At 49.1% G+C, this 25,299-nt stretch overlaps 1 protein-coding gene across 6 annotated transcripts in view; it reads left to right on the forward strand.

Annotated features, from left to right (window-relative positions):
- The window catches only part of LOC134927157 (uncharacterized), a 190,995-nt gene that overhangs the window by 133,836 nt on the left and 31,860 nt on the right, over nt 1–25,299 (forward strand). For 4 of the 6 annotated variants that reach the window (XR_010177568.1, XM_063921230.1, XM_063921227.1 and 1 more), the window contains one exon: nt 11,864–12,067. Coding sequence is in view for 5 of the 6 variants with exons in the window: in XM_063921230.1 (XP_063777300.1) it covers nt 12,025–12,067 (43 nt within the window). In the remaining variant the exon portion in view is untranslated. Of the gene's footprint in view, nt 1–11,688; nt 11,773–11,863; nt 12,068–25,299 lie in introns of those variants that run through there. The other 2 variants (XM_063921228.1, XM_063921229.1) reach the window with 2 other exon arrangements.

The following is a 25,299-nucleotide window of genomic DNA, read 5'->3' on the forward strand; positions in this document are numbered from 1 at the left end:
CACGCACATGACAGACACCTCTCTGTCACCTGATGGGCATATGACAGGCACATGACAGGCACATGCCATACACATGACTGTTGCCTGACAGGCACATGACAGGAACATGATAAGCACATAACAGGCACATGATAAGCATATGACACACACATGACACGCACATGACATGCACATGATATGCACATTATATGAACATGACATGCACAAGATAGACACCTGTCACCTGATGGGCACATGATGGGCATGTGGCCAGTACATGATGGGCATGTGGCCAGTACATGATGGGCACATGACAGGCACATTACATGCACATGACAAACACAGGACTGACACATGACACACATGACAGGCACATTACATGGGCACATGACAGGCACATTACAGACACCTGAATGTCACCTGTTACCTGATGGGCACATAAAGGGCACATGGCCGGCACATGATTTGCACATGACAGGCACACGATGGGCACATGACAGGCACTTTACAGTCACATGAACGGAACATGGACGACACATGAACCACACATGACAGTCACATGCCGTACAAATGGCAGGCTCATGCCATACACATGACCGGCACATGACAGGCACCTGACACGCCCATGACAGGCACATGGTCGGCACATGACCGGCACATAAAATGCATATGACATGCACATGATAGACACCTGACAGACACCGGACAGTCACCTGACTGTCACTTGACGGGCACATGATGGGCACATGGCCGGCACATAATGGGCACATGACAGGCACATAACAGTCACGTGAATGGAACATGCCATACACATGACAGTCATATGACAGCAACATGACAGACACCTGAATATTACCTGTCACCTGACGGCACATGGCCAGCACATGACGGGCACATGACAGGCACACAACAGGCACATGACAGGCAGTTTAGAGCAGGGCTGGCCAAACCGGTCCTCAAGATCTACCAACAGTTCATGTTTTCCAGGCCTCCTGGAGATCTGTAGAATTGTCAGTTAGGAATGAATGCAGCACATCTTAATTAGTAATGACTACACCTGTGCACCAGCTAGGTGGTTTGGGAAATGTGAACTGTTGGTAGATCTCAAGGACTGGTTTGGCCAGCTCTGGTTTAGAGTCACAGGAACGGAATATGGATGGCACATGACCCACACATGACAGGCACATGCCATACACATGACAGGCACATGCCATACGCATGACAGCAGGCACATGACAGTCACATGAATTAAACATGGCCAGCACATGGCTGGCAGATGACAGGCACATGACTGTCTTTTGACAAGCACATGATGGGCACATGGTCGGCACATGACAGGCAGATGATAGGCACATGACAGACACCTGACAGTCACCTGACTGTCACATGATGGGCACATGATGAGCACATGGCCGGCACATAATGGGCACATGACAGGCACAAGACAGGCACATGACAGTCACGTGAATGGAACATGGCTGGCACATCACCCACACATGACAGGAACATGCTATGCACATGACATTCACATAAATGGAACATAGCCGGCACATGACAGGCACTTGGCCGGCACATGATTGTCACCTGACAGGCACATGATGGGCACATGGCCGGCACATGACAGGCACATGACTGTCACCTGACAGGCACATGACTGTCACCTGACAGGCACATGACATGCACATAACATGCACATGGCAGGCACATGATACACATATGGCAGGCACATGACACGCACATGATGCGCACATGAAAGGCACATGGCAGGCACATGACAGGCACATGGCAGGCACATGACAGGCACATGGCAGGCACATGACAGACACTTGACAGATACATGACTGTCACATGACAGGCACATGACATGTACAGGACAGTCACTTGACAGGCACATGACCAGCACATGAACGGCAAATGACACACACATGACAGAAACTTATGACGGGCTCCTGACAGGTAGAGGGAGAGTCAGGACATCTCTGAACTGCCAAACCCCAATAAATTCACCCAATTGGATGAAGATTCTGTGGATGGCAGTGAAGAAATGACGGAGCTGGAGGATACCGTTGCCTCTAGCAACCGGAGGAACTGTCCCTCCAGCACAGATGGGATAAAAGAAAGTGAGGTACCTAGTCAGATTGTGGTGGTACGGGATTCTATTATCAGGAAGATAGACAGAGCAATCTGCTACCGGAACCGCGATCGCCGTACAATCTGTGGTCAACCGGGTGCTCGGGTACGACATATTGTGGACCGGGTAGAAAGATTGTTGGGAGGATCCAGAACGACCCGGCGATCTTGGTGCACGTTGGCACCAACAACAAAGTTAGTGGGATGTCCTTAAGAAAGATTATAGGGACTTAGGCCAGAAGCTTAAAGCAAGGACATCTAGGGTAATATTCTCTGAAATATTACCCGTGCCACGCGCTATCCCAGAGAGGCAGAGGGAGATCAGGGAGGTAAGTGTGTGGCTTAGAGACTGGTGTAGGAAGGAGGAGTTTGTGTTCCTGGAACACTGGGTGGACTTCTCAGTCAGTGGCCATCTTTTTTTCTTGATGGATTGCACCTGAATGAGGAGGGGGCAGCAGTGCTGGGGGGAAATATGGTTAGAAGTTTGGAGGAGATTTTAAACTAGGAGCCTGGGTGGAGGGTTTAGCCTGAAACTATGGGGGTCATTCCGACTCGTTCACACGCAGCCTGTCACCTGACAGGCACAGGAAATGCACATGACACGCACATGGCAGGCACATGACGGCACATGACAGGTACATGACAGACATATGACAGGCACATGGGTGGCACATGACCGGAACATGACATGCACACGACCGGCACATGGCCGGCATATGACCGGCACGTGACACGCACATGACAGGCATATGACAGGCACATAACCGACACATGACATGCACAAGCTGGTCACATGGGCGGCACATGACCAGCACATGACTCACACATGCAACGGTCATGACTATTTCAGACACTTTATGGGCACATGACCGGTACATAACATGAACATGATAGGCACATGACAGATACATGACTGTCACCTGGCAGGCACATGATAAGCACATGACTGGAACATGACCAGCACCTGACAGGCTCATGACAGACACATGACAGATACATGACTGTCACATGACAGGCACATGACATGCACAGGACAGTCACTTGACAGGCACATGTCCAGAACATGAACGGCAAATGACACACACACCACAGAAACTTGACAAGCATATGACGGGTACCTGACAGGTAGAGGGAGAGTCAGGACATCTCTGAACTGCCAAACCCCAATAAATTCACCCAATTGGATGAAGATTCTGTGGATGGCAGTGAGGAAATGACGGAGCTGGAGGATACCGTTGCCTCTAGCAACCAGAGGAACTGTCCCTCCAGCACAGATGGGATAAAAGAAAGTGAGGTACCTAGTCAGATTGTGGTGGTAGGGGATTCTATTATCAGGAAGATAGACAGGGCAATCTGCTACCGGGACCGCGATCGCCGTACAGTCTGTTGTCTCCCGGGTGCTCGGGTACAACATATTGTGGACCGGGTAGAAAGATTGTTGGGAGGGGCTGGGAATGACCTGGTGGTCTTGGTGCACAAGTTAATGGTAGGTGGGATGTCCTTAAGAAAGATTATAGGGACTTAGGCAAGAAGCTTAAAGCAAGGACATCTAGGGTAATATTCTCTGAAATATTACCTGTGCCACGCGCTAGCCCAGAGAGGCAGAGGGAGATCAGGGAGGTAAATGTGTGGCTTAGAGACTGGTGTAGGAAAGAATGGTTTTGTTCCTGGAACACTGGGTGGACTTCTCAGTCAGGAGCCACCTGAATGAGGAGGAACGCCGTCCCACACATGTTACATCCAATGGGAGGCTCTGCCCTTTTGCTGCTGTGTTCCCTGGACTCCACTCGGCTGCAGATGGAGTCGGGATCCCCTTCCCCCGTGGGACATCCGCACCCGCCCCTCCCCCACCGCGATGCACAGCCGCACCCGTGCCTCCCCCACCCGCGGCGGCTCCGGACCCCCTCCCCCACCTGCGGCACCCCCTCCCCTCCCCCACCCATGGCACCCCGAAACCGCCCCTCCCCCATCCGTGGCAACCCTACACTTGCCCCTTCCCCATCCGCAGCACCCCTGCACCTGCCCCCCCCACCCGAGGCACCCCCAAAACCGACCCTCCCCCATCCGTGGCAACGCCACTCCCCCAACCACAGCACCTACTAGGTGATTCATCGTGCCCTGCGTGCACTGTTCACGCCGTCACAAGGGACTATGGCCCATTAACCACCGCATGCCAGTGGTGTAACTCCCGCCCCCGCAGCCACTGCGGATGCTTGGAGGTGCAGGGCTGCGAGTGCGCCGCCGCTGATTGCTGCTGTGAGTTCGGAAAAGAGTCGGAAGGCACAGCGCGCGGCATGTCTGTTAAATGAAGTGCCAGTTCATGAGCCAATCAGAGATCGTGGACAGGCAGCCAATCAGGAGCCGCAGCTGCCCATTTGAGAGCTCTGATTGGCTCACGAACCGGCTATTCATTTGACTGACACGCTGTGGGACACAGAACGGACACAGCCAGGAGAGGCGCGCGCTGTGCCCTCCGGCTCCTTCCCGCACAGCAGCTGGGGTTGGTGTGTACCTGGCACTGAGGGGGCATATTTGGCACTGGGGGCATATGTGTAGCTGGCACTGGGGGGGGGGGGGCATATGGGGCACAGGGGGCATATGTGTTCCTGGCACTATGGGGGCAAATTTTTCTATGGCACTGTGGGGGATTATCTTGCACTGGGGGCATATGTGGCACTGGAAGCACAGCCCTAGCAACAAGCATCACCCCCTGGTAACAAGCTCAACACCCAGCTCATGAAATCCCTGGCAACAAGAATACCCCCTATCAACGAGCATGACACCCAGTGCATGAAACCCCTGGCATCAAGCCTAACATCTATCGCATGAAACCCCTGGCAATGAATATTACCCCCTGGCAATGAGCATAACACCCTGAGTATGGAAACCCCTGGCACCGTGCATGAAACCAAGAGCATGAAACCCCTGGCAATGAGCAGGTAATTTAAAATAATTAGAAGCCTTACTGTAGGACTTAATGTGTAATGGGCATTGCTGTGTGGCATAATGTATCACGGACATTGCGGTATGTGTGGCATAATGTATCACGGACATTGCGGTGTGTGGCATAATGTATTACGGACATTGCGGTGTGTGTCATAATGTGTCCCAGGCATTACAGTGTGTAGTATACTATATCACGGGAATTGTAGTATGTGGTATAATGTCTCAGGGGCATTGCATGTGTGGCATAATGTATAATGGGCATTGCAGTGTGTGGCATAAGGTATAACGGGCATTGCAGTATGTGTCGCAGGCATTACGGTGTGTGGTATACTCTATCACAGGCATTGTGGTATGTGGTATAATGTCTCAGGGGTATTGCAGTGTGTGGCATAATGTATAACGGGCATTGCGGTGTGTGGCATAATGTGTCACAGGTATTACGGTGTGTGGCATTATGGTGTGTGGCATATTGTGTCATGGGTATTATTGTGTGTGGCATAATATCTAAGGGCCATTGCAGTATGTGGCATAATGTATACAGGGCATAACTATAAGGAGGAAAAATGACAAATAATGTAAGGGGCATGAATCAGGATTTTTTTCCCCCTGTGGTAGCCAACATCTGGGCGTGCAGGTTGCAAAACCAAGGTATAAGGTAGTCTTTTCCTGCAATGCCACACCCCTTTATGCAAAGCCACGCCCATTTGATCAAGACAACACACCTTTTTTTACGTGCAGATTCATCACTTTGCTAGTGGCAATTGTTGGGGGGGGGGCGCCAGAGAATGTTTTGGCTTGGGGGGAGAAAAATTTCTAGTTACGTTACTGTCACACGCCCTCTGTCCATGCAATATTTAACCACTCACAAAATTATGAATGGAGGTAATACTCCATATATTAAAAATATTGCATGCCCCAAGGGACGGTGCGTGGCCCCTAGCCACGGTGTGAAGAGCGCCCGTAGGGCGCGATGAATCACCTAGTATATTTTCTCTGACGTCCTAGTGGATGCTGGGGACTCCGTCAGGACCATGGGGATTAGCGGCTCCGCAGGAGACAGGGCACAAAAATAAAGCTTTAGGATCAGGTGGTGTGCACTGGCTCCTCCCTCTATGACCCTCCTCCAAGCCTCAGTTAGGTTTTTGTGCCCGTCCGAGCAGGGTGCAATCTAGGTGGCTCTCCTAAAGAGCTGCTTAGAAAAAGTTTTTAGGTTTTTTTATTTTACAGTGAGTCCTGCTGGCAACAGGCTCACTGCAACGAGGGACTTAGGGGAGAAGAAGTGAACTCACCTGCGTGCAGGATGGATTGGCTTCTTAGGCTACTGGACACCATTAGCTCCAGAGGGATCGAACACAGGCCCAGCCATGGAGTCCGGTCCCGAAGCCGCGCCGCCGACCCCCTTGCAGATGCCGAAAAGTGAAGAGGTCCAGAAACCGGCGGCAGAAGACTTTTCAGTCTTCATGAGGTAGCGCACAGCACTGCAGCTGTGCGCCATTGTTGTCACACACTTCACACCAGCGGTCACTGAGGGTGCAGGGCGCTGTGGGGGGCGCCCTGGGCAGCAATGAAATACCTATACTGGCTAAAAGATACATCACATATAGCCCCTGGGGCTATATGGATGTATTTAACCCCTGCCAGGTCTCAGAAAAACGGGAGAAGAAGCCCGCCGAAAAGGGGGCGGGGCCTATTCTCCTCAGCACACAGCGCCATTTTCCCTCACAGAAATGCTGGTGGGAAGGCTCCCTGGCTCTCCCCTGCACTGCACTACAGAAACAGGGTTAAAACAGAGAGGGGGGGCACTTATTTGGCGATATGATTATATATATTAAGATGCTATAAGGGAAAAACACTTATATAAAGGTTGTCCCTGTATAATTATAGCGTTTTGGTGTGTGCTGGCAAACTCTCCCTCTGTCTCTCCAAAGGGCTAGTGGGGTCCTGTCCTCTATCAGAGCATTCCCTGTGTGTGTGCTATGTGTCGGTACGTGTGTGTCGACATGTATGAGGACGATGTTGGTGAGGAGGCGGAGCAATTGCCTGTAATGGTGATGTCACTCTCTAGGGAGTCGACACCGGAATGGATGGCTTATTTAAGGAATTACGTGATAATGTCAACACGCTGCAAGGTCGGTTGATGACATGAGACGGCCGGCAAACCAATTAGTACCTGTCCAGGCGTCTCAAACACCGTCAGGGGCGTTAAAAACGTCTTTTTACCTCAGTCGGTCGACACAGACACAGACACGGACACTGACTCCAGTGTCGACGTGAAGAAACAAACGTATTTTTCTTTTAGGGCCACACGTTACTTGTTAAGGGCAATGAAGGAGGTGTTACATATTTCTGATACTACAAGTACCACAAATAAGGGTATTTTGTGGAGTGTGAAAAAACTACCTGTAGTTTTTCCTGAATCAGATAAATTAAATGAAGTGTGTGATGATGCGTGGGTTTCCCCCGATAGAAAATTATTGGCGGTATACCCTTTCCCGCCAGAAGTTAGGGCGCGTTGGGAAACACCCCTTAGGGTGGATAAGGCGCTCACACGCTTATCAAAACAAGTGGCGGTACCGTCTCCAGATAGGGCCGCCCTCAAGGAGCCAGCTGATAGGAGGCTGGAAAATATCCTAAAAAGTATATACACACATACTGGTGTTATACTGCGACCAGCGATCGCCTCAGCCTGGATGTGCAGCGCTGGGGTGGCTTGGTCGGATTCCCTGACTGAAAATATTGATACCCTTGACAGGGACAGTATTTTACTGACTATAGAGCATTTAAAGGATGCATTTCTATATATGCGAGATGCACAGAGGGATATTTGCACTCTGGCATCAAGAGTAAGTGCGATGTCCATATCTGCCAGAAGTTGTTTATGGACACGACAGTGGTCAGGTGATGCAGATTCCAAACGGCACATGGAAGTATTGCCGTATAAAGGAGAAAAAGACAACGTCTTTTCAGCCTCAGTCCTTTCGTCCCCATAAGGGCAAGCGGTCAAAAGGCCAGTCATATCTGCCATGGGATAGAGGAAAGGGAAGAAGACTGCAGCAGGCAGCCCATTCCCAGGAACAGAAGCCCTCCACCGCTTCTGCCAAGTCCTCAGCATGACGCTGGGGCCGTACAAGCGGACTCAGGTGCGGTGGGGGGTCGTCTCAAGAGTTTCAGCACGCAGTGGGCTCACTCGCAAGTGGACCCCTGGATCCTACAAGTAGTATCCCAGGGGTACAGATTGGAAGTTCGAGACGTCTCCCCCTCGCAGGTTCCTGAAGTCTGCTTTACCAACGTCTCCCTCCGACAGGGAGGCAGTAGTGGAAACAATTCACAAGCTGTATTCCCAGCAGGTGATAATCAAAGTACCCCTCCTACAACAAGGAAAGGGGTATTATTCCACACTATATTGTGGCACTGAAGCCAGACGGCTCGGTGAGACCTATTCTAAATCTGAAATATTTGAACACTTACATAAAAAGGTTCAAATCAAGATGGAGTCACTCAGAGCAGTGATAGCGAACCAGGAAAAAGGGGACTATATGGTGTCCCGGGACAGATGCTTACCTCCATGTCCCAATTTGCCCTTCTCACCAAGGGTACCTCAGGTTCGTGGTACAGAACTGTCACTATCAGTTTCAGACACTGCCGGTTGGATTGTCCACGGCACCCCGGGTCCTTACCAAGGTAATGGCCGAAATGATGATTCTTCTTCAAAGAAAATGGACGATCTCCTGATAAGGGCAAGGTCCAGAGAACAGTTGGAGGTCGGAGTAGCACTATCTCAAGTAGTTCTACGACAGCACGGGTGGATTCTAAATATTCCAAAACCGCAGCTGTTTCCGACGACACGTCTGCTGTTCCTAGGGATGATTCTGGACACAGTCCAGAAAAAGGTGTTTCTCCCGGAGAAGAAAGCCAGGGAGTTATCCGAGCTAGTCAGGAACCTCCTAAAACCAGGAAAAGTGTCAGTGCATCATTGCACAAGGGTCCTGGGAAAAATGGTGGCTTCTTACGAAGCGATTCCATTCGGCAGATTTCACGCAAGAACTTTTCAGTGGGATCTGCTGGACAAATGGTCCGGATCGCATCTGCAGATGCATCAGCGGATAACCTTATCGCCACGGACAAGGGTGTCTCTTCTGTGGTGGTTGCAGAGTGCTCATCTGTTAGAGGGCCGCAGATTCGGCATACAGGACTGGGTCCTGGTGACCACGGATGCCAGTCTGAGAGGCTGGGGAGCGGTCACACAGGGAAGAAACTTCCAGGGAGTATGGTCAAGCCTGGAGATGTCTCTTCACATAAATATACTGGAGCTAAGAGCGATTTACAATGCTCTAAGCCTGGCAAAACCCCTGCTTCAGGGTCAGCCGGTGTTGATACAGTCGGACAACATCACGGCAGTCGCCCACATAAACAGACAGGGCGGCACAAGAAGCAGGAGAGCAATGGCAGAAGCTGCAAGGATTCTTCGCTGGGCGGAAGATCATGTGATAGCACTGTCAGCAGTGTTCATTCCGGGAGTGGACAACTGGGAAGCAGACTTCCTCAGCAGACACGATCTACACCCGGGAGAGTGGGGACTTCATCCAGAAGTCTTCCACATGATTGTGAACCGTTGGGAAAAACCAAAGGTGGATATGATGGCGTCTCGCCTCAACAAAAAACTGGACAGGTATTGCGCCAGGTCAAGAGACCCTCAGGCAATAGCTGTGGACGCTCTGGTAACACCGTGGGTGTTCCAGTCAGTGTATGTGTTTCCTCCTCTGCCTCTCATACCAAAAGTACTGAGAATTATTCGGCAAAGGGGAGTAAGAACGATACTCGTGGCTCCGGATTGGCCAAGAAGAACTTGGTACCCGGAACTTCAGGAGATGCTCACGGAAGATCCGTGGCCTCTACCTCTAAGACGGGACCTGCTTCAGCAGGGACCGTGTCTATTCCAAGACTTACCGCGGCTGCGTTTGACGGCATGGCGGTTGAACGCCGAATTCTAAGGGAAAAAGGCATTCCGGAAGAGGTCATTCCTACACTGGTAAAAGCCAGGAAGGAGGTGACTGCACAACATTATCACCGCATTTGGAGAAAATATGTTGCGTGGTGTGAGGCCAGGAAGGCCCCCACGGAGGAATTTCAATTGGGTCGATTCCTACATTCCCTGCAAACAGGATTGTCTATGGGCCTCAAATTGGGGTCCATTAAGGTTCAAATTTCGGCCCTGTCGATTTTCTTCCAGAAAGAATTGGCTTCAGTTCCTGAAGTCCAGACTTTTGTAAAAGGAGTACTACATATACAGCCCCGGTTGGGCCCCCAGTGGCTCCGTGGGACCTTAATGTAGTTTTGGATTTTCTCAAATCCCATTGGTTTGAGCCACTCAAATCGGTGGATTTGAAATATCTTACATGGAAAGTAACCATGCTACTGGCCCTGGCTTCAGCCAGGAGAGTGTCAGAATTGGCGGCTTTATCGTATAAAAGCCCATATCTGATTTTCCATTCGGACAGGGCAGAACTGCGGAAGCGTCCTCAGTTTCTGCCTAAGGTGGTGTCAGCGTTTCACCTGAACCAGCCTATTGTGGTGCCTGCGGCTACTAGCGATTTGGAGGATTCCAAGTTGCTGGACGTTGTCAGGGCATTGAAAATATATATTTCAAGGACGGCAGGAGTCAGAAAATCTGACTCGCTGTTTATACTGTATGCACCCAACAAGCTGGGTGCTCCTGCTTCTAAGCAGACGATTGCTCGTTGGATTTGTAGCACAATTCAACTTGCACATTCTGTGGCAGGCCTGCCACAGCCTAAATCTGTCAAGGCCCATTCCACAAGGAAGGTGGGCTCATCCTGGACGGCTGCCCGAGGGGTCTCGGCATTACAACTCTGCCGAGCAGCTACGTGGTCGGGGGAGAACACGTTTGTAAAATTCTACAAATTTGATACCCTGGCTAAAGAGGACCTGGAGTTCTCTCATTCGGTGCTGCAGAGTCATCCGCACTCTCCCGCCCGTTTGGGAGCTTTGGTATAATCCCCATGGTCCTGACGGAGTCCCCAGCATCCACTAGGACGTCAGAGAAAATAAGATTTTACTTACCGATAAATCTATTTCTCGTAGTCCGTAGTGGATGCTGGGCGCCCATCCCAAGTGCGGATTGTCTGCAATACTTGTACATAGTTATTGTTACAAAAAAATCGGGTTGTTATTGTTGTGAGCCGTCTGTTCAGAGGCTCCTACGTTTGTCATACTGTTAACTGGGTTCAGATCACAAGTTGTACGGTGTGATTGGTGTGGCTGGTATGAGTCTTACCCGGGATTCAAAATCCTTCCTTATTGTGTACGCTCGTCCGGGCACAGTATCCTAACTGAGGCTTGGAGGAGGGTCATAGGGGGAGGAGCCAGTGCACACCACCTGATCCTAAAGCTTTATTTTTGTGCCCTGTCTCCTGCGGAGCCGCTAATCCCCATGGTCCTGACGGAGTCCCCAGCATCCACTACGGACTACGACAAATAGATTTATCGGTAAGTAAAATCTTATTATATGCAGTATATTTTTCAAGGGGCCCAGACCATGCACTCTCTATTTGTTAGCCAAAACACTTTGGGGGCTGGCTACACCCCCTCTGGAGACTGCCCACACCCCTAAGCATGGCCCCCTACCACTGCATTACCCAGATGGGCCCTTCATGCCCCAGCCTGACACCTAGTAGACAGGTCATTGCCTCCTATAAGGTCAGTACATGGATCTTCTGAAATACTCTGTGCTGATATAATATAGAAATTTTAGTGATCTTTTGTCTACTCCTTCTATTTTTGCAAACAGGGGACACTTAGAGGAGCAAGAGGTGAATACTGATAACTAAAATGTGATCTGACCCTGGTGAAAAGCACCTTAAAAGGATGAAACTTGGAAATGTATACAGAAGCTCAAGGTGAGACATCTAACATCTAAACAGAAATGAAACAGAATCCTGAAATCAAACCATGACAACAAAAAAAGAAAAAGAAAAAGACAAAATAAAAAAAGGCAAGTCACCTGAAGTGGCCATACACCTTAATTCACTTGCTTTGTGACTCTGAAAATCTCCTGACAAGGGTATGTGTCCCGCTGTGGTTAGGAGACATGAGCTGTTATGACAGGAACTGTGTGCTTGAAATCTACTAATTTTAAATTGTGTCACTCACAGTCCATATCGCATCTCATTTTCTGTCCAGAGAAAGAGATGATTCTTCACAGATATTTCCGTTCCCTCGTGTGTCTTTCACGCCAGACCTACTGGCATTCTGCGGCTGATCACTCATGCAATTATAAATAAATTCTAGCCTACAAGGAAAGGGTGTTTTTTTTCTCTGTCGTCTCACATTCATGTCACATCAGCTGCTCCCGCCGCACACACCAGAAGTCCACGCCATAGAGTTATCAGGCTGAGGTTTACAGACGGACGTTGCTAATTAGGCATTAATGTATGGCTCTGAAAATATTGCTATGGTTGTCAAAATGATTGAGCCGTGGATCAAACAGTTCATTTAAAGGCTCGGTGCTGATCCTGAAGAACTGTAATTATTCAGGCTGTCTTTCCGGGCATTGAGACTAAACGACGCTTGTTGTAAATGCTTTATATTTACATGAAACTGTGACAATGACATCATGACCTTTCACGTTCTGGATCAGAGTCTGAGATTTGATGAGGTTTTATTTTAGATACATTGGTGGTCATTCCGAGTTGATCGCTCGCTGACGATTTTCACAGTGCAGCGATTAAGTGAAAAAACGTCAGGAATGCGCATGCGCATGGTACGCACCGCGCATGCGCTAAGTACTTTCACACAAAACTTTGTAGATTTACACAAGCTCGAGCAACGTTTTTTCATCGCTTGAGTGAGCGTAGTGTGATTGACAGGAAGTGGGTGTTTCTGGGCGGAAACTGGCCGTTTTCAGGGAGTGTGCTAAAAAACGCAGGCGTGCCAGGTAAAAACGCAGGAGTGGCTAAATAAATGGGGGAGTGGCTGGCCGAACGCAGGGCGTGTTTGTGACGTCAAACCAGGAACTAAACGGACTGAGGTGATCGCAGTCTAGGAGTAGGTCTGGAGCTACTCAGAAACTGCGGGGAATTATTTTGTAGCAATTCTGCTAATCTTTCGTTCGCTATTCTGCTAAGCTAAAATACACTCCCAGAGGGCGGCGGCCTAGCGTGTGCAATGCTGCTAAAAGCAGCTAGCGAGCGAACAACTCGGAATGAGGGCCATTGTGCGTCTATTTCATGGGAGCCCTTGAACTTGACTACTTGGAACTGGAAGTATATCTTAGTAGGCGTGCGACCGCTCCAGGCCAATTGGAGGCCATTGACTTACCCTGTCACTTTCCCAGTCTGTAGTACAGCTTAAATGGGTTCTGGATAGGTGGTCAGAGCCAAAGCCCCATTCTCACACATTATATTGGCAAGTGCCATTCCCCCCATGAAAGGCCTGGAGATAGATATTTGTACCTTCTGCTCTTTCAGTGTCACTGCTCACACTCAGAGTCTCCCTCTCACCACTCATGCTAACATGCACTTCAAGACTCAATGGGGGTGATCAGGGGCGGATTGGGAACAAAAAGCGTCTCTGGAAAAATTTGTACTAGTGGCCCCACATGGGCAGCACCAGAGGTGTAAGGTCTAGCCATGGGCCATGGCAGCAGCTCCCTCCCCCCAAGACTTTCCAGATAGTGGGCATGTCCAGCATCAAGGGGGAAGTTAAAAGGAAATAAAATTAAATATTATGAGCACATTATATGATACATCTTCAGAATTTAGGAAACTATATCATTCTTTAGAAAGATATATTTTCTTGCTTATTACACCAACCGTATCCCAATTACTATTCACTCAATCTTATATGTCAGCCAAGCAGCAGACAGAGCATACACTAGATCATCTGCAATCACAGGCTAAGTGGCAAAGTCATTTTCATATATGCAAATTATTTAGCATCTTATTCATTATGTCTATAAACAGGGCCACATGTCCTCAAACAAAACAGGCCCCGCGGGTGCGTCGGCCCATCAGGGATCTTCCCTGAAAGCCCTATGGCCAATCCGCCTCTGGGGGTGATTCAGTGCTGATCGTAGATGTGCTAAAAACTGCTTCTGCCTGTCAGTCAGGTAGAGGCGATTGCACCAGTGAGAAGCTTTCACATCTCACTGTGTGTGCACGCGCAGTGCTGCCCACTGCGTACACGCAGTGGGCACACCACATAGGGCTTCAGGCTGCGGTCGCTGCCGTTGCAGCGATCAGGAGTGACGTAGACCCAATATCCATCGCCCCTACTTGATGGCAAAACTCTAGCTGCAAAGCAAGCGTTTAGACTTACGCTGCCCCCTAAACTGTGATGTGAAAGGCATACACCCAGTTTGCCTAAATGCTAACTGCTACCATATGACAACTATACAGATGGCACCCTGCTCATCTATCCCTTTAATAGGATTAATTGAGGCAGTGCTGTCGGACTTATTCCCCTGCTGTAATGACTTAATCCCCTGCTGTATTGTTCTCTCTGTATTGTATTGCAGCTGAGAACAATAAATGAAAGGCATATGCTAATACGTCTTGGTGCGCCATGGCACTGCAGAGAAGGCTAGATGAGCAAGGCTCCATCTGTATGACAGATTAGCAAAATTGTTATATCCGCTCTGTGCAATATTTGGAACTTTTAGAATTAAAAAATTCTGCACATTTCAGAAATGGAATTCGTCACAAGGTGTTCGTGGTCCTAAACTGATCACATGACGTCAGCAAAATGAATTACTTCTAATGTCCCAGCTGGAGTCATAGACTAGAAATTGCAATCCATGCTGAACTAGGCCTATAGTACTTGATTCAGAATTTATGAGCAAATAAAAAAGGAGCAAACAAGGAGCAATTTGCTCCTGGAATAAATCATGCGGCAGTGCAAGGGGCGCATGCAGGAAAATGCATACTGCTTCTGTACTACGGTGGACACTTACTGGGCAAGATTGGTTTTACACTGAAACTTAGAATTAAATTAGGACACTTCACTTCTCATATACAACTCTCTCTGCACATGTTAAATCTGCCTCAAAACATGGTTTCACCAAGGTGCAGATTGCTCTGTGAATAAGGCCTGTAGGGTGGAATGACGTTCTGCAGATGGGGTCAGTATGATTTGCCGATGGACTGGATGCCGGCTGTCAGTAAACCGACAGCAGCATCCTGTCCATCATAATCCCGACAACCCCCATTCAGCCCCCTAACCCTCACCTTTTCCCTACCCTAACCCCAACCCTCCCCGGTGGTGCCTAACCTTAACCCTCCCCGGTGGTGCCTAACCCTAACCCTCCCCGGTGGTGTCTAATCCTAATCCTCCCCGTATGGTGCCTAACCCTAACCCTCCCCGGTGGTGTCTAACCCTAATCCTCCCCGGTGGTGCCTAACCCTAACCCTCCCCGGTGGTGTCCTTCCCTAATCCTCCCCGTATGGTGTCTAACCCTAACCCTCCCCGGTGGTGCCCAACCCTCCCCGTATGGTGCTTAACCCTAACCCTCCCCGCATGGTGCCTAACCCTAACCCTCCCCGTATGGTGCCTAACCCTCCCCGTATGGTGCCTAACCCTCCCCGTATGGTGCCTAACCCTAACCCTCCCCGTATGGTGCCTAACCCTAACCCTCCCTGGTGGTGTCTAACCCTAACCCTCCCCGGTGGTGCCCAACCCTCCCCGTATGGTGCTTAACCCTAACCCTCCCCGTATGGTGCCTAACCCTTACCCTCCCCGTATGGTGCCTAACCCTCCCCGTATGGTGCCTAACCCTAACCCTCCCCGTATGGTGCCTAACCCTTACCCTCCCCGTATGGTGCCTAACCCTCCCCGTATGGTGCCTAACCCTAACCCTCCCCGTATGGTGCCTAACCCTCCCCGTATGGTGCCTAACCCTCCCTGGTGGTGCCTAACCCTAAACTTCATCAGTGGTGCCTAACCCTAACCTTCCCCAGTGGTGCTTAACCCTAACCCTACCCACATGGTGACTAAGCCTAACCCTCCATCCCCAGTCCCTGACCTTAACCTTCCCATCCCTGCTTCCTAATGCTAACCCCCCTTCTCCTGCCTAAACCTAACTCCCCCCCCCCCCCCCCCCGCAACCCCGCAGCAGGATGCCAGCGCGTCCCGCTCAGAGGAACGATCTGGATTCTGGCTGTCGGTAATGTGACGCCGACATCCTGAGCAGTGACGGTATGTGGACACCAGCATTGCGTCCTCCTTCAGGATCCCGACGTCGGTATATTGACCGCCAGGATCCCATCCGTCGGGAAGCTAACTGCTTCCCCTGCAGATTCGGAGGAATTAGTGGAATCTGAAGATTAAGGGATGTATTTATTAATCAATATTTGCAAGTTACCCACAAGGATCCACAGGATGTTCCATGGAGGGTCCCTCCATGATACATCTTGTGGTTCCTTGCGGGATCTACGGGGTCCACAGCACATACCTCCAACATCTGCCGCAGTCCATCCATTTCTGACCGCAAATGCATGACCCATAAATATCTGCGGTGGCTGCTATGCCATTGTATTTACCAAGCTGCAGATGGCGTTACCTTAGAGTAGCATCCCTATCAACCGGGCCCCGATGATGCATATGACGGCCGAGTATACACATTAGCCACAGGGACCGGATCCAGGAAGCAGAGTGATAACGTTGTTTCACCGGGTGTTATCGGAGCCTGTCTCCCAGCAAGGGACCATTGCTAAATGTGCATGAAAATATAAATTTTTATCATGCCAATGTAGGCAATACAAAACGATCACATCCACATTAATAATCAGATTATGATAAACAGGTTCCACATGTGGTGGAATGCATCAAGCAGTCATCGCGAGCATAGTGGCATTTATTAAGGCTGTATGCTTAAAAATCATCATGAAGGACAGCTCTCCTGATAAGAATTGTCTGTCTGTGGAAGCATCGGCTGACGCGCGTGCCGTGGAGGTTCTGGGAGGGAACCGATTGGATCCATCTCACGGAAGATGCATCCCGCTCAGGGTCTTTGCATCTTGGAAATGACCTGTATATCACCAAACATAATTTTCCTTCACCTCTAGTCCAGTGGCGTATCTATCAGGGCCGGCTCCAGCCCTTGTGGGGCCCCGGGCGAAAATAGGGGCGTGGCATCATAAAAGAGTGTGGTCAATGTGCCCCCAGTAGTATTGCCCCCGTTTGTGCCCCAGTAGTTTTGCCCCCGTTTGTGCCCCCAGTCGTATAGCCCCCGTTTGTGGCCTCGGTAATATTGCCCCCGTTTGTGCCGCTTTTAAAAAATAAAATAATACTTACCATCCCCGCTCCTGATTCCAGACCGCTGCTGCCCTCCGTCTCTGGCCGCTGGCGCCGCTCCGCTGATCTATGGGAGAGTCGTCATGACGTCTCTCCCATAGAACCGCATAGACACTAGAGGTCAATCATGACCCCTCGTGTTTAAGTGCCGCTCCCACAGTGACTTCATCGCGCACCGCACAGCAGTACCGGCACCGGGAGGGGGGGCACCTTCAGTAGCGGTTCTTGCCACGGCGGCGGCGCCCTCCAGAAGGCGGCGCCCAGGGCAAAAATCCCGTGTGCCTGTAGCAAGATCCGCTACTGGTATCTATAGTGGGTACAGGGTGTCTGCTGCACATGGCCTTCTAGATCTAGCGGGACCAATGCAATAAACTTTGCACCCATTTTTATTAATACTTACCTCTTCTGCCTTGGCAGTGGCAGCGCTGCACAAATCACTGTGAAAATTGCGTGGAGGCCATTTTCCCTGGTATTTTGTACTTTGCGCAATAACAAAAATTGCAGAGAAAAGGGCAGTTGAGCCAAAATGGCGCTCATGCAACGGATCCAGAGCAGTAGGTGTCTTGTGATGCCAGCTCAGTAAATATGCTGTACTTATGTGAGCATCATTTACAGTAGGTTCCATTTGCGTACGACTCAGCATCAGGCTGTACATGTTTTTTAATGGACTTGTAAAGTACAAATGTTAAATGCAATTAATAGCTATTTATATGGTGGCAGCATATTCCGTTGCGCTTTACAATTGGGAACAAATCAGTAAAAAGACCAGATGGGTTATAACAGACAGAGAGGTAAGATGGCCCTACTTGCAAGCTTACACTCTATGGGTGGAATTCAAATGTTTTCCGCCAGCAGCCAGTAGATGGTACCCAAACAGTAGATGGTACCCAAACAGAGCTATTCAATTGTAGCTCCGTTTGGGCGCCCAAACTGCACTTTTCGTGATAGTACCCAGTACTTGGTCGGGTTTAGCTGCTTTACGTGGCTAAACCCGATCTCTACCGGTAAATCCTTTTCTCTTAGTCCGTAGAGGATGCTGGGGACATAGACGAGATCCGCAGGAGACATGGGCACTTTAAGACTTTGAAAGGGTGTGAACTGGCTCCTCCCTCTATGCCCCTCCTCCAGACTCCAGTTATAGGAACTGTGCCAAGGGAGATGGACATTTCGAGGAAAAGGATTTATTGTTAAACCAAGGTGAGATACATACCAGCTCACACCTCAAACACGCCGTACAACATGGCATTTAACAGAACTCCACTCAACGGCATGAACAGTGTCAGCAATAGGCTGACTATAACATAACACAACCTGTGTGTAAACATAACTAATAACTGCAGATAGAGTCCGCACTGGGACGGGCTCCCAGCATCCTCTACGGACTAAGAGAAAAGGATTTACCGGTAGGTATTAAAATCCTATTTTCTCATACATCCTAGAGGATGCTGGGGACACTTCAAGAACCATGGGGTTTATACTAGAGATGAGCGCCTGAAATTTTTCGGGTTTTGTGTTTTGGTTTTGGGTTCGGTTCCGCGGCCGTGTTTTGGGTTCGAACGCGTTTTGGCAAAACCTCACCGAATTTTTTTTGTCGGATTCGGGTGTGTTTTGGATTCGGGTGTTTTTTTCAAAAAACACTAAAAAACAGCTTAAATCATAGAATTTGGGGGTCATTTTGATCCCAAAGTATTATTAACCTCAAAAACCATAATTTACACTCATTTTCAGTCTATTCTGAATACCTCACACCTCACAATATTATTTTTAGTCCTAAAATTTGCACCGAGGTCGCTGTGTGAGTAAGATAAGCGACCCTAGTGGCCGACACAAACACCGGGCCCATCTAGGAGTGGCACTGCAGTGTCACGCAGGATGTCCCTTCCAAAAAACCCTCCCCAAACAGCACATGACGCAAAGAAAAAAAGAGGCGCAATGAGGTAGCTGTGTGAGTAAGATTAGCGACCCTAGTGGCCGACACAAACACCGGGCCCATCTAGGAGTGGCACTGCAGTGTCACGCAGGATGGCCCTTCCAAAAAACCCTCCCCAAACAGCACATGACGCAAAGAAAAAAAGAGGCGCAATGAGGTAGCTGTGTGAGTAAGATTAGCGACCCTAGTGGCCGACACAAACACCGGGCCCATCTAGGAGTGGCACTGCAGTGTCACGCAGGATGTCCCTTCCAAAAAACCCTCCCCAAACAGCACATGACGCAAAGAAAAAAAGAGGCGCAATGAGGTAGCTGTGTGAGTAAGATTAGCGACCCTAGTGGCCGACACAAACACCGGGCCCATCTAGGAGTGGCACTGCAGTGTCACGCAGGATGTCCCTTCCAAAAAACCCTCCCCAAACAGCACATGACGCAAAGAAAAAAAGAGGCGCAATGAGGTAGCTGACTGTGTGAGTAAGATTAGCGACCCTAGTGGCCGACACAAACACCGGGCCCATTTAGGAGTGGCACTGCAGTGTCACGCAGGATGTCCCTTCCAAAAAACCCTCCCCAATCAGCACATGATGCAAAGAAAAAGAAAAGAAAAAAGAGGTGCAAGATGGAATTGTCCTTGGGCCCTCCCACCCACCCTTATGTTGTATAAACAAAACAGGACATGCACACTTTAACCAACCCATCATTTCAGTGACAGGGTCTGCCACACGACTGTGACTGATATGACGGGTTGGTTTGGACCCCCCCAAAAAAGAAGCAATTAATCTCTCCTTGCACAAACTGGCTCTACAGAGGCAAGATGTCCACCTCATCATCACCCTCTGATATATCACCGTGTACATCCCCCTCCTCACAGATTATCAATTCGTCCCCACTGGAATCCACCATCTCAGCTCCCTGTGTACTTTGTGGAGGCAATTGCTGCTGGTCAATGTCTCCGCGGAGGAATTGATTATAATTCATTTTAATGAACATCATCTTCTCCACATTTTCTGGATGTAACCTCGTACGCCGATTGCTGACAAGGTGAGCGGCGGCACTAAACACTCTTTCGGAGTACACACTTGTGGGAGGGCAACTTAGGTAGAATAAAGCCAGTTTGTGCAAGGGCCTCCAAATTGCCTCTTTTTCCTGCCAGTATAAGTACGGACTGTGTGACGTGCCTACTTGGATGCGGTCACTCATATAATCCTCCACCATTCTATCAATGTTGAGAGAATCATATGCAGTGACAGTAGACGACATGTCCGTAATCGTTGTCAGGTCCTTCAGTCCGGACCAGATGTCAGCATCAGCAGTCGCTCCAGACTGCCCTGCATCACCGCCAGCGGGTGGGCTCGGAATTCTGAGCCTTTTCCTCGCACCCCCAGTTGCGGGAGAATGTGAAGGAGGAGATGTTGACAGGTCGCGTTCCGCTTGACTTGACAATTTTGTCACCAGCAGGTCTTTCAACCCCAGCAGACTTGTGTCTGCCGGAAAGAGAGATCCAAGGTAGGCTTTAAATCTAGGATCGAGCACGGTGGCCAAAATGTAGTGCTCTGATTTCAACAGATTGACCACCCGTGAATCCTTGTTAAGCGAATTAAGGGCTCCATCCACAAGTCCCACATGCCTAGCGGAATCGCTCCGTGTTAGCTCCTCCTTCAATGTCTCCAGCTTCTTCTGCAAAAGCCTGATGAGGGGAATGACCTGACTCAGGCTGGCAGTGTCTTAACTGACTTCACGTGTGGCAAGTTCAAAGGGCATCAGAACCTTGCACAACGTTGAAATCATTCTCCACTGCGCTTGAGACAGGTGCATTCCACCTACTATATCGTGCTCAATTGTATAGGCTTGAATGGCCTTTTGCTGCTCCTCCAACCTCTGAAGCATATAGAGGGTTGAATTCCACCTCGTTACCACTTCTTGCTTCAGATGATGGCAGGGCAGGTTCAGTAGTTTTTGGTGGTGCTCCAGTCTTCTGTACGTGGTGCCTGTACGCCGAAAGTGTCCCGCAATTCTTCTGGCCATCGACAGCATCTCTTGCACGCCCCTGTCGTTTTTTAAAAAATTCTGCACCACCAAATTCAAGGTATGTGCAAAACATGGGACGTGCTGGAATTTGCCCATATTTAATGCACACACAATATTGCTGGCGTTGTCCGATGCCACAAATCCACAGGAGAGTCCAATTGGGGTAAGCCATTCCGCGATGATCTTCCTCAGTTGCCGTAAGAGGTTTTCAGCTGTGTGCGTATTCTGGAAAGCGGTGATACAAAGCGTAGCCTGCCTAGGAAAGAGTTGGCGTTTGCGAGATGCTGCTACTGGTGCCGCCGCTGCTGTTCTTGCGGCGGGAGTCCATACATCTACCCAGTGGGCTGTCACAGTCATATAGTCCTGACCCTGCCCTGCTCCACTTGTCCACATGTCCGTGGTTAAGTGGACATTGGGTACAACTGCATTTTTTAGGACACTGGTGAGTCTTTTTCTGACGTCCGTGTACATTCTCGGTATCGCCTGCCTAGAGAAGTGGAACCTAGATGGTATTTGGTAACGGGGGCACACTGCCTCAATAAATTGTCTAGTTCCCTGTGAACTAACGGCGGATACCGGACGCACGTCTAACACCAACATAGTTGTCAAGGCCTCAGTTATCCGCTTTGCAGTAGGATGACTGCTGTGATATTTCATCTTCCTCGCAAAGGACTGTTGAACAGTCAATTGCTTACTGGAAGTAGTACAAGTGGGCTTACGACTTCCCCTCTGGGATGACCATCGACTCCCAGCGGCAACAACAGCAGCGCCAACAGCAGTAGGCGTTACACGCAAGGATGCATCGGAGGAATCCCAGGCAGGAGAGGACTCGTCAGAATTGCCAGTGACATGGCCTGCAGGACTATTGGCATTCCTGGGGAAGGAGGAAATTGACACTGAGGGAGTTGGTGGGGTGGTTTGCGTGAGCTTGGTTACAAGAGGAAGGGATTTACTGGTCAGTGGACTGCTTCCGCTGTCACCCAAAGTTTTTGAACTTGTCACTGACTTATTATGAATGCGCTGCAGGTGACGTATAAGGGAGGATGTTCCGAGGTGGTTAACGTCCTTACCCCTACTTATTACAGCTTGACAAAGGGAACACACGGCTTGACACCTGTTGTCCGCATTTCTGGTGAAATACCTCCACACCGAAGAGCTGATTTTTTTGGCATTTTCACCTGGCATGTCAACGGCCATATTCCTCCCACGGACAACAGGTGTCTCCCCGGGTGCCTGACTTAAACAAACCACCTCACCATCAGAATCCTCCTGGTCAATTTCCTCCCCAGCGCCAGCAACACCCATATCCTCCTCATCCTGGTGTACTTCAACACTGACATCTTCAATCTGACTATCAGGAACTGGACTGCGGGTGCTCCTTCCAGCACTTGCAGGGGGCGTGCAAATGGTGGAAGGCGCATGCTCTTCACGTCCAGTGTTGGGAAGGTCAGGCATCGCAACCGACACAATTGGACTCTCCTTGTGGATTTGGGATTTCGAAGAACGCACAGTTCTTTGCGGTGCTTTTGCCAGCTTGAGTCTTTTCAGTTTTCTAGCGAGAGGCTGAGTGCTTCCATCCTCATGTGAAGCTGAACCACTAGCCATGAACATAGGCCAGGGCCTCAGCCGTTCCTTGCCACTCCGTGTCGTAAATGGCATATTGGCAAGTTTACGCTTCTCCTCCGACAATTTTATTTTAGGTTTTGGAGTCCTTTTTTTTCTGATATTTGGTGTTTTGGATTTGACATGCCTGTACTATGACATTGGGCATCGGCCTTGGCAGACGACGTTGCTGGCATTTCATCGTCTCGGCCATGACTAGTGGCAGCAGCTTCAGCACGAGGTGGAAGTGGATCTTGATCTTTCCCTAATTTTGGAACCTCAACATTTTTGTTCTCCATATTTTAATAGGCACAACTAAAAGGCACCTCAGGTAAACAATGGAGATGGATACTAGTATACAATTATGGACTGCCTGCCGAGTGCAGACACAGAGGTAGCCACAGCCGTGAACTACCGCACTGTACTGTGTCTGCTGCTAATATATAGACTGGTTGATAAAGAGATAGTATACTCGTAACTAGTATGTATGTATAAAGAAAGAAAAAAAAACCACGGTTAGGTGGTATATACAATTATGGACGGGCTGCCGAGTGCCGACACAGAGGTAGCCACAGCCGTGAACTACCGCACTGTACTGTGTCTGCTGCTAATATATAGACTGGTTGATAAAGAGATAGTATACTCGTAACTAGTATGTATGTATAAAGAAAGAAAAAAAGACCACGGTTAGGTGGTATATACAATTATGGACGGGCTGCCGAGTGCCGACACAGAGGTAGCCACAGCCGTGAACTACCGCACTGTACTGTGTCTGCTGCTAATATATAGACTGGTTGATAAAGAGATAGTATACTCGTAACTAGTATGTATGTATAAAGAAAGAAAAAAAACCCACGGTTAGGTGGTATATACAATTATGGACGGGCTGCCGAGTGCCGACACAGAGGTAGCCACAGCCGTGAACTACCGCACTGTACTGTGTCTGCTGCTAATATATAGACTGGTTGATAAAGAGATAGTATACTCGTAACTAGTATGTATGTATAAAGAAAGAAAAAAAAACCACGGTTAGGTGGTATATACAATTATGGACGGGCTGCCGAGTGCCGACACAGAGGTAGCCACAGCCGTGAACTACCGCACTGTACTGTGTCTGCTGCTAATATAGACTGGTTGATAAAGAGATAGTATACTCGTAACTAGTATGTATGTATAAAGAAAGAAAAAGAAACCACGGTTAGGTGGTATATACAATTATGGACGGGCTGCCGAGTGCCGACACAGAGGTAGCCACAGCCGTGAACTACCGCACTGTACTGTGTCTGCTGCTAATATAGACTGGTTGATAAAGAGATAGTATACTCGTAACTAGTATGACTATAAAGAAAGAAAAAAAAACCACGGTTAGGTGGTATATACAATTATGGACGGGCTGCCGAGTGCCGACACAGAGGTAGCCACAGCCGTGAACTACCGCACTGTACTGTGTCTGCTGCTAATATATAGACTGGTTGATAAAGAGATAGTATACTCGTAACTAGTATGTATGTATAAAGAAAGAAAGAAAAACCACGGTTAGGTGGTATATACAATTATGGACGGGCTGCCGAGTGCCGACACAGAGGTAGCCACAGCCGTGAACTACCGCACTGTACTGTGTCTGCTGCTTATATATAGACTGGTTGATAAAGAGATAGTATACTCGTAACTAGTATGTATGTATAAAGAAAGAAAAAAAAACCACGGTTAGGTGGTATATACAATTATGGACGGGCTGCCGAGTGCCGACACAGAGGTAGCCACAGCCGTGATCTACCGCACTGTACTGTGTCTGCTGCTAATATATAGACTGGTTGATAAAGAGATAGTATACTCGTAACTAGTATGTATGTATAAAGAAAGAAAGAAAAACCACGGTTAGGTGGTATATACAATTATGGACGGGCTGCCGAGTGCCGACACAGAGGTAGCCACAGCCGTGAACTACCGCACTGTACTGTGTCTGCTGCTAATATATAGACTGGTTGATAAAGAGATAGTATACTCGTAACTAGTATGTATGTATAAAGAAAGAAAAAAAAAACCACGGTTAGGTGGTATATACAATTATGGACGGGCTGCCGAGTGCCGACACAGAGGTAGCCACAGCCGTGAACTACCGCACTGTACTGTGTCTGCTGCTAATATAGACTGGTTGATAAAGAGATAGTATACTCGTAACTAGTATGTATGTATAAAGAAAGAAAAAAAAACCACGGTTAGGTGGTATATACAATTATGGACGGGCTGCCGAGTGCCGACACAGAGGTAGCCACAGCCGTGAACTACCGCACTGTACTGTGTCTGCTGCTAATATAGACTGGTTGATAAAGAGATAGTATACTCGTAACTAGTATGACTATAAAGAAAGAAAAA

The sequence above is a fragment of the Pseudophryne corroboree genome, chromosome 5 (genome assembly GCF_028390025.1).
Source record: "Pseudophryne corroboree isolate aPseCor3 chromosome 5, aPseCor3.hap2, whole genome shotgun sequence".
Taxonomy (NCBI): domain Eukaryota; kingdom Metazoa; phylum Chordata; class Amphibia; order Anura; family Myobatrachidae; genus Pseudophryne; species Pseudophryne corroboree.